General features: G+C 61.7%; 1 protein-coding gene across 1 annotated transcript in view; it reads right to left on the reverse strand.

The window, feature by feature from the left end:
• Positions 1 to 4066: 4066 nt before the first annotated feature.
• Positions 4067 to 10143, reverse strand: part of RPTOR (regulatory associated protein of MTOR complex 1) — a 428490-nt gene continuing 422413 nt past the window's right edge. Inside the window, exons 30-34 of the mRNA XM_007959595.1 lie at positions 7754 to 7881; positions 5699 to 5785; positions 5111 to 5227; positions 4678 to 4807; positions 4067 to 4135 (exon numbers count right to left, since the gene is read on the reverse strand). Coding sequence (XP_007957786.1) covers positions 4067 to 4135; positions 4678 to 4807; positions 5111 to 5227; positions 5699 to 5785; positions 7754 to 7881 — 531 coding nt within the window. The remainder of the gene's footprint in view (positions 4136 to 4677; positions 4808 to 5110; positions 5228 to 5698; positions 5786 to 7753; positions 7882 to 10143) is intronic.

The raw sequence follows: 10143 nt of genomic DNA on the forward strand, positions 1-10143 counted from the left end.
GGTGACAGAAACGTTTACGCTACAACGAAAAAGATTACTCTCCCACCTGGAGTGTCGGGATACCCTTGTCTGAAACAAACAGGATCTAACACGCAGAGGGAGACTGCCTGGTTTCCATGGCAACCACCCCACTCTGTTCCCAGCCCCCCTGGTCCCCACGGTTGTCGGTTGTCACTCAGCCCTAGTCTCAGGACTGTCATCTGGCCACCTAGCTCTGGGCCACAGCCCCCGCTTGGGACCCTGAATGAAGCCTGGGGCCCGGTGCCTCCTGCACCCACAGACGCTCTCCAGGAGGGAAGATGGGCAGCTTCAGCCTGTCCATGCCGTCCCACCACTAAGCGCAGGGCAACAGGACCCGCTCAGCCCAACCCCGCCTCCCGCCTGCCCAGGCCTCCCCTTGCCCCCCGGCTGGCATTGTGGGTTCTGCTCAGTTGGGGGAGTCCTGCCTCAGTGGCCACCGTCCTCCTCCCTAGACCGGGGGCTCCCAGACCTGTGACAGGGCTAGGTGGCACGGCCAGGAGGAACAGGGTGCTGGGCAGCTGCCCGTGAGGTGGGAGGCGGCGCTGGGCTGCAGGGGTGGGCCCCGTGTCGGCACCAAAGCGGCCCAGCTGTTGCCACGAAGCTGGCCCCGACTCACTGCAGCGCGAGTCAGGGCAGGACTTCTCACCTGGGGTCCTGGCGGAAACACTGGCCAGGCCTCCTTCCAAGGTGCCACCGAGGAACACCAAGACCAAACACTGCCATCGCGTCGACTCCGACTCAGCAACCCCCACTGGGTTTCCCAGGCAGTATCTCTACGGAAGGAGATTGCCCACCCTTCCTTCCGAGGAGTGGCTGGTGGGTTTGAACCCCCAGCCTTCTGGTTAGCAGTCAAGTGCCTTAGGCGCTGCGCCCCCAGAGCTTCAAGCCACTGACTTGCAGGTTAGTAGTTGAGCGCGCTGCTGTCTGCGCCACCAGGGACTGGGCAGTCACAAGGGCCTTCAACGAGTTAGAAGCGGCAGGTGCAGGGCAAGACCAGACACACGTGGGGACTCCACCGGCCGCTGCTGGCTTTGGAGGTGGAGGAGGGGCCCGAGCTGCGGGACGCGGCGGCATGTGGGAGCCGGACCAGCAGCCTCCTGAAGGAACCAGCCCCGACCGACCGTGAAGCTCACGAGCTCGCTGTGGTGCTGGGAGCCAATGCCTGGGGCCCTCCGAGCGGCAACCAGAGGGAGCAGGGTCCCGCCAGCCCGCGCGACCTCAAGGCCCGCCCGCCCTCTGCGGGCCCAGCCCTCTCCCTGCCGCGCCCACACCCTGCCCAGTGCTGCCGTCTGGACCTCGGGGAGGAAGGCACAGGAAGGTCTTTGCCAGCATGTGCTGGTGAGTGGCGGTCTCTCGGGCCACTGACCCTCTCCAGGAGACCTCGCCCGGGCAGTGGCCACGGCAGGGGTGATGGTGTGGCCAGTCTCGGCACCAGGCAGCACACACGAGTCTTCCTAAACAGTCTCTGAACGCCCTCAGGTTGAGTCGCACCATGTTCCTGGGTGCACCCCAGCCCCCACATGGGGAGCAGGGGTCTCTGCACACAGCCTCGAACAGGATGCATAAGTGACCCCATTCCTGCTGCCATCCCCAGGGCTGAGGGGGCCAGTGAGATGACCCACGGGGCCCCCTCTTCTGCCTGCCGGGCTCTCGACTCTGGGTGTCCTTATCCCCGGCAGTGACCCGGGGCTGCTCCTGGCTCTGGTAGAAACATGCCAACCCATGACATGGTGTCAGGGTCTGGCTGGGGCCTGCAGGATGGTCAGTTGGGTGACAGGTGCAAGGCAGCAGAGCCGAGGGCTGGATGGTGGGGCTATTTCTTGGACATACTGCTCTCACCGAGTCAGATTGCTGCCTGACCGGGGGGGGGTGCCTTTTCCTGTCCACTACTGCCCTAGGGGACACACCAGGCCCAGAGCTCCTGGCGGGGCCCCAGGGATGGGCCTGGTGGCCACCTCTGCAGTCCATCCCCGGCCCCCATCCCCCTACACTCGTCCCCACACTCAGCAGCCCTGCTGTGGACCAGTGGGGCAGGGGACCCTCGCGAGGCGGCGGCAGGGGCAGTGGCGGACACACGCTCTTCCCCGACAGTGACAGCCAGCTCTCTGCGTCACGTTTATTGACAGCTAGTCGCATTCAGTGCACGCCACAGTCCCACTTGTCTCCAGTCTCAACTTGCACTTTGTGAAATAAACAGACAGTGAAGCTTCAGGGGGCACTGCTGCCCTGGTGAGCGTCATGATTGTTTCACATCAGCCTGTGAGCACCCACCCGTGCGGCCGAGTGGGCAGTGGGTGCAGCCGCCCAGGCGTGGGGCTCCCAGGAGCCGCCTGCCGTCTGCTACGGGCCGGTCAGTGTCTGTGGGCGGAGCTGAGCTCTGGAGGGTGTGGCCAGCCCCTGGGCCCCCACACACACCCTCCTGACCCTTCGAGGCTCTGGCCCCTAGAACATGGATGAAGCCACCACAGGCCACCCGGTCCCAGCCCAGCACTGCCCCCCGGGCCCAGGCCGAGCACCAGGGACACGGCCCCAACCCAACTGCATCCACGGTCCCGCTGCTACCGGCCTTTTCTGGCAGTTACTGCAGCAGCCCCCACCTGTCTTCTGAGTAGTCATGATTCCTAAGGAAAAATGGAGGAAAGCTCTCCCGAGTATGGTTGTGGCCGCTTTGTTTACAAAGCACTGTCAGTCTGCAGCCACTCAGCCGGGCTGGTCCCTCCTGGGGAGTCAGCACGCGGCTCCCGTCAGCTCCCACGTGAGTGCACACACTCACCCCCACTCACACCATATACATGCATGTGCACACACATGCACCAGCATAACCATGCACGCCTACCACACTAGCATGCACACTCACTGATCAGTTCACTTGTGTGTACACACATGTATGTACACACACACGTGTGCTCACACCCATGCACCCCCACACACACACACTCTGACGTGACCACTGAGGGACTCTTTGCCCGTCAGACTGCTACTCATGTTTTAGTTACACCAGCATGCGGGCCAGAGGGTTGGAGGGCTGTCACCCTGGGAGGGCCTGTTACCCACTGTCACTCTTGGGGATCTAGCTGTGCCTTGGTGTCCACACGCGTGTGTATGCGTGGCTGGGGGACTAGGGTGCTGCATATACATGTGTGCACATGTGGGGGTCAGCAGGAGACCATGGTGCCCGTGTGCCCGCGTGCTACACCAGGCCCGGGTGGTTCCCCTGCACGCATGTACATGTGTGTGCAGATCGGGGTGAGGGACTGTGCTCCCCACGCACGTGTCACCCATGTGCTGGCCGGGCAGGGAGGGCAGTGCCTCAGAGAGGGGCCAGCTCTGGGTGAGGTGGTGGCTGTGACCAAGGACCTGCCTATCTGTCCAGGGCCGCAGCCCTCACCACTGCTCTGTTTGCTGCGAGGGCTGGTGACTGAGAACATGACTACTGCAGGGGTCTCCGAGGGAGGGGCCTGCCGTCCTCACTGCCTGCACCTGTGGGCCAGGCCGCCTGAGGGGACCCTGTGCCCAGGCACGGGAGCAGCTCAGGGCGGTGTCTAGTGTCCCCTTCCTGGTGGCCTCATCTCCAGTGTCTTCTGGCTGGCTTGGGAGGCTCCCAGGCACACAGGGGGCAACCGTTTCTCCTTGCTCCCTCGCTCGCTGGGTCTCAGCTGAGGGGGTGGCAGAGGGACCCCGAGCTCGGGGCTGCCTGTTGGCCAGGATGTGAGCTGTCTGGGTACCCGTCTGCAGCCAGCGCTCTGCCGATGGCGGACGACATGCCTGCGCTGCCCCGGGATAGGCCTCAGAAGAGAAACGCGAGTGGAGAGGGACCGTCCCATGTTCTCGGCTGCGAGGCAGCCGTGGGACCAGAGTGGCCCCGGTGGCCCTCCCTTCCCGGACTTCCCAGCTGTCACCGGGAGCCCGGTGTGCGCCTATGTGTGCACCTCCCCCCGCAGCTCCATCAGGACCGACGTCACTCGCAGCGTGCAGGCGGCCCCCCGCTCCGGCTCCTTCTCTATGTACATGGTGGGCAGTGCTGGCAGGGCCCCGGCCGAGGCCACTATCTGACCCGCTTCTCCACCGAGTACACGGAGATGTAGTAGTCGTTACTCCCGACTGCCAGGTGAGGCTGCAAGAGAGCAGGGGCGAGGCCACGGTGGGCAGGCAGCTGGGGTGAGAGCACGTATCCTAGCAGGGGGTGAGGGCATGTAGCCTGAGAGTGGGGGCAAGGGCGCGTGCCCAAGAGCAGGGCGAAGGATGGTGGGCAGGCAGCTGGGGCAAGGGCACGTACCCCGAGAGCAGAGGGCAAGGGTGTGTAGCCCGAGAGCAGGGGGCGAGGGGCATGGTGGGCAGGCAGCTGGGGTGAGGGGCCGCACACCCTGAGACTGGGGGTTACACTGTTCGTAGGACTCCCAGCTCAGGCACCCAGTACCACCAGGCTTGTCGGCAAGCCGCCCCCAGGCTCCCAGTGCCTCATGCTGCGGGGGAGCAGCACCCTAACTCAGAACCACCCAACACGCCGTGGGTGCCCACAGAGATGAGGGTGATCTTTGGGGACTGGAGCCCTGGTGTCTTGGAGTCCCTCAGGGTGGCCGGTGGTGGGGGGCCCCATGAGCAGTCCGCATGGCCCACATCCCCCCGTTCCCCTGCCCCGGGCACAGAGCTACACACCCAGTGAGGGTGGAAGGCCAGGCAGCTGATGGCTCCGACTCGCTGGCCCATGAAGCCGTCATAGTACTTGATGTTGTTGATCAGCTCCCCGCTGCCGTGGTAGATGGCGGTGAACTGGTTCATTGAGCCGCTGTGGGGACGGGGGGGTTCGGGGCGTCCGGGTGGTGCAGGCACAGCCCCCTCAGCGGGAGCGCTCTGCACACTGGAGGAAGGCTGCCCGCTGAGAAGGCTGGGCACGGACTCCTCCTCGGTCAGCCTCGCAAAGGCTCGGAGCCCTGAGCTCTGCCCCAGCTGGGCCGATCGCACTGCCTCGCGGGCTGGCCTGGGGGCCGGGGAGTGACCCAGGAAGCCAAGGGCTTGTCCCTCTGGGTGGGCAGTGCCACAGGGAGGACGTGCGATCCCATCTCTGCAGCCCATCCTGGCGGGGACCTACCAGGCGATGAGGTTGGCCTGTGGGTGGACGTCCAGGGCCGTCAGCCCCTTCACGATCTGGAGCAAGTTCACGGACTCAGGCATGCGGGGGTCAAAGAAACGCACGTCCCCGTTGACACTGCCGAGGGGGGGCACAGTGACACTGTGGGCTCGGCCCACCAGTCCATGGGTCCAGCCCAGCCCGGGCACTCTGAACACCCCCGTGAGCCCCAGGCCGGGGGAGCTGGGCCACACAGATGCAGACGGCAGCGCCCCGGCTTGTCTGCGGCAGGGATTGGAGCCCGCCCGGGCAAGGCCCCTCAGAGCTATGACTTTTCAGATGAGGATGAAAAGAAGGGCATGCCCTGAGTGGAACGTGGCTCTGTGACAGTGACAGTGACAGTGAACGGTGTCTTGGCCCTTGAACGGGCAGATAAACCCCGCTGCTCGCAGCACAGGGCTCACCGAGTGGACAGAGGCTTTGCGGCAGAGAGCTGGGGAGGGTGCCGGTCGTGCAGGAGGCCGGGCGGACGCCAGAACACGTCCCTGTGCCCTGACCTCCCAGGCTGGGCTGTGAGTGCGGGTGCGGTGCCCCCGGCTGGCCCTTTACCTGACACTCATGATGTAACCCTCGGGGTGCTTCTGCAGGTGCGCCTTCACCACCCAGGCTGTGTGCTCGCGGTACGTCATGACGCGGCTGCAGGAGGAGACCTGATCAGGCAGGGATATGAGGCCGGGCAGGCGGGGGCCCGGGGCGGGGCAGGTGGTCGTGGGAGGAGACAGGACCGGGCGGGCGGTGTCGGGGGCAGATGTGGGGCCGGGCAGGCAGGGGAGACCTGAGCTTGGGCATGTGGAGAGGGGCAGCCTGGGGCCTGCCGGTGGGGGAGGTGTGGGGCTGGGAAGGGGTAAGGGGTGGAGGATGGCAGCGGTGGGCCAGTGGCGGGGCTGTGACCTGGCAGTGTGGTGCAGGGACTCACTTGTGGCCCTTCTGACTACAGACGTGTAACTCCCACCCAACAAGCTGCCTGCGGCCCACTGAGGTGACTGGACAGCCTGCTGACAGTGTGAATAACGTGTGTGGAACCCTCGTGGGGGTGGGCCCGTGCCAATGAGCTGTATGGGACCTCCACGAGGGCACTGGGATCGGTTAGCTCTGCCTTCCCGCTAGGCTGAGAGAGACCCGGGGGGCTGCAATGTGGAGGACAGCCAGAGCCGGGGCGCCTGGCGGCAGGACCAGGCGGCAGGACTGGGCAGCTGTGGCGGGGCCTGCTAACTCAGGGAGCTAAATGTTGTAGCCCTCGCCCAGGAGCAGGCGGTAGGAAGGGTCCTGAGCAAAAACTGCGACCTGAGTTATTCCTGCTGCTTCCAGGTTGACCCCAATCCTGAGTTGTACCCTTACTTCCCTAATCAACCACTTACCCGTATGTACGGGTCAAGAGGTCTGTGAGCTGGTGAGTGAATAACGGCACCCAAAGATGGGAGGGGGAGCAGTGAGCAGAGGGAGGGGAGGGGGGGAGCAGAGGGGAGGAGGAGGGGGGCAGGGAAGGGAGGAGGGGGAGCTCTGAGGGGAGGAGGGGGAGCTCTGAGGGGAGGGGGACTCCGAGGGGAGGAGGGGAGCTGACGTCCGAGACGACGGAGTGTTACAGCAGTGTGGAACAGGTGGATGTTTGGGACGTCTTTAACCTCTGCCTCATGGGAACCCATAGGGACCGGCCTCATGCTGACCCCTCTATGGGAAACGATTCATTCGCCCATCAAAGCCCCCAGGCTGGGTGAGGGCTGTGTCCTGGCAGCGGCATGCCCCAGGGCTGTTAGGAAGCCATAGGGTCTGCTGTTTGAACAGAGATGAAGCACGTGCCTGCAGCAAGGCGGGCTCCCGGGGTGGCTGGGCTAGATCGCTAGGCTGGCTTGCCCTGTTCCCTCCAGACTACCCCTCAAGGCTGCCCCTGGCCCGCCGCGCCCCTCCCCGTGGACGGGCCGTGTCTTCGCCACTGCCCCAGGCTGTGGTCCCTCAAGCTCAGCTCCGCTCACCGCTCCACCCAGAAGCATCTCAGGGCCTTGGGTCTCCTCTAGCCCTTTGCATCAGGCCAACTACTAGGACATGGGGTTAATGGGCTTGTCCTCTCAGAAGACTGGTTCTCAATACAGCGTCCCTGCCCCCGGGCCCTGACCTGCCCCCAGGCCCTGACCTGCCTGTCCCTGACTGGTGGGGAGGCCCTTCAGCTGCACCACCCGTTCCCCACGCACATGGCCCACTGTCTTCAGTGGGGGCCCCGGCTCCTGCCTGCCTCAGGGCTGGGTGGCAAGCTCAGGCCATCCTCCAGTCTCCATACACCCAACCAGGAGAGGCAGGAGGCGATGCCATGCGGGGTCACGGGTGAGGAGCGGGCACCTGGCCAAGACGCCCTCCCCACACCCACACCTGGGCTAGGCAGCCCTATGCTTTCTGGGGCATGGGCTGTGGGCTGTGGCGCCATGGACCGTGGACCGTGGGCCTGTGGGGCCATGGGGCCATGGGCCTGTGGGGCCATGGGGCCGTGGGCCTGTGGGCCTCTTGCTTGAATGTCCCCAGGGAAGCTCTACATTTCCCGAGAGATAAGTCAGGGCCAGGACCTGGCAAAGTGGTGGTGGGGGCCACACACCCAGGAAAGTAGGGGTTGTTTACCATTCGCTGAGTGCCATCCGCCTATCGTAGACCCGGACAGAGCCGTCACCAAGCCCAGCCACGATGAGGGAGCGGTGGGAGTCACAGGACAGGCTCGTCACACAGCTGTCTGCGCCGGTGGGGATGTCCTAGGACGGAGATGGAGAGAGCCCCTGGCACCTGGGTTTGCTGATCTTTCTCAGGTGCCCGCTCCCTGCACATACCCAGGGTAGCCACCAAAGACCCTGGGGAGCAACAGTCATGGGGAAGGGCTGGGAGTCCCAGGGGACGTGAGTTACCAGCACTCCGGGTGCCCCTGTGCCCCAGTCGCGACCCCCTCCCTGCCCAGGTCAGCCTTCCAGTGCTGATTAAACCTCCCACAACCCAGCCGGCCCTCTGAAAAGAAAGACCAGCACACTTGGCAGGAGGGGTTCTCGCTTGACCTCTAAAGGCTCTAATCGGAGGAGAGAAGGGACTGGAGTTCTCTGGCCCATAAACCTCCCAACAGCTGTAACTGCCAGGGAAGGGCGGTGTGTGTGTGGGGGAACTGATGGGCCCCGCAGGACAAAGACACTTCCCAGTCAGAAAAGCTTGCTGGGCAATGTGAGTTCAGATGCAACACGGGGGGATGACAGAGCCACTGTGGTGGGAAAGGCCAGGGCCACTGTGAGGGGCCTCCCTGTGCCCGGCTTGGGCCCCCCGAGGCTGGAAAAAGGTCATGTGGCCCTAGGCAGCGACACACTGGTTCTAGGCAGTAGCGTCCTGTACAGAGAAGGGAAAAGAGCTTCCCCCAGAGAGAGTGAGTGTCGAGTTGAGTGGTGTCCTGTGGGGCACGAGGACGGGACAGAGGGGACAAAGGCGGTGACGCAGTGGTCACACGAGGCTGGGGAAACCCAGGGCTGGTTCTACGGGACTACAACTCCTCCCATGCATGTGCACATGACACGCACACACATCCCACATATACACACATCCCACACATGACACACACACACATCCCTCACACATGACGTGCACATATCCCACATATACACACACATCCCACACATGACACACACATCCCACACACGACACACACACATCCCATACACACATACATATTCCACATACACATCACACACACGACACACACACATCCCCCACACGACACGCACATCCCATACACACGACACACAAATTCCACACACGACACACACACACATTCCCCACGCATGACACGCACACATCCCATACACGACACACATATTCCATACACACACACCCCACACACGACACACACACCTGACACACACATCCCATACACATGACACACACATATCCCACATATACACACACATCCCACACCTGACACACACATCCCACACACGACACACACACATATCCCACATACACCCCCAACATGCACACATATCCCATGCACACACGTCACACATATCCCCCATATACACACATCCCACATAACACACACATATCACACACATCCCACATACACACACATCCCACACAAAAAACACATGCATCACACATATATACATACACACGTGTCACACATGACACACACATCCCACATACACTACACATGCACCACACATATATACATACACACGACATACACACATCCTACATACACATGTGCACACGACATGTGCACCACATGTATATACATACACACCACACATATCCTACACATATACAGACCCTCCCATACATATATACAACACAGTATTCCCTTGTTCTGTTCAACAATGGCCTCTTGGTCTACATACAGGTTCCTTATGGGCACAGTTAAGTGTTCTGGAATTCCCACCAGAGCCAAACAGAAGGCACCTAACGATAGACATATATACCCTAAACCAGAAAACAAACCTACTGCTGCCACATCGATTCCAACTCACAGCGACCCCAAGGTCGTGAGTCTTTACGGAAGTAGACTGCACTCCCTTCCTTCCAGGGAGCAGCTGGTGGGTTTGAACCACCAACCTTTTGGTTGGCAGTCAAGTGCCTTAGGCACTGCGCCCCCAGAGCCCCTCACATATATACGTGTGTATATGCATGTATTGATGTACACACATTTATATGTATACACACACATATATATATATACACATAACCCCCCAAAATACTACACACATACAAACATCCCATACCACACATATATACACACCTACATTCACATGCACACTCACCACACGTACACACACATACCTGATACATACCACACACACACTTATCACATACACATATTCCACACAATCTATGCATATACACACATGCATATATCACACACACGCACACTCACACATTACACATATCCGTGTAATACATACACCACACAAATATATGTTGTTGTTGTTATGTGCCGTGGAGTCGGACCCGACTCATAGCGACCCTTCCTTGGGTTTCTGAGGCAG

The sequence above is a fragment of the Orycteropus afer genome, unplaced genomic scaffold, assembly GCF_000298275.1.
Source record: "Orycteropus afer afer isolate SDZICR_OR568_19922 unplaced genomic scaffold, OryAfe1.0 scaffold00018, whole genome shotgun sequence".
Taxonomy (NCBI): Eukaryota; Metazoa; Chordata; class Mammalia; order Tubulidentata; family Orycteropodidae; genus Orycteropus; species Orycteropus afer.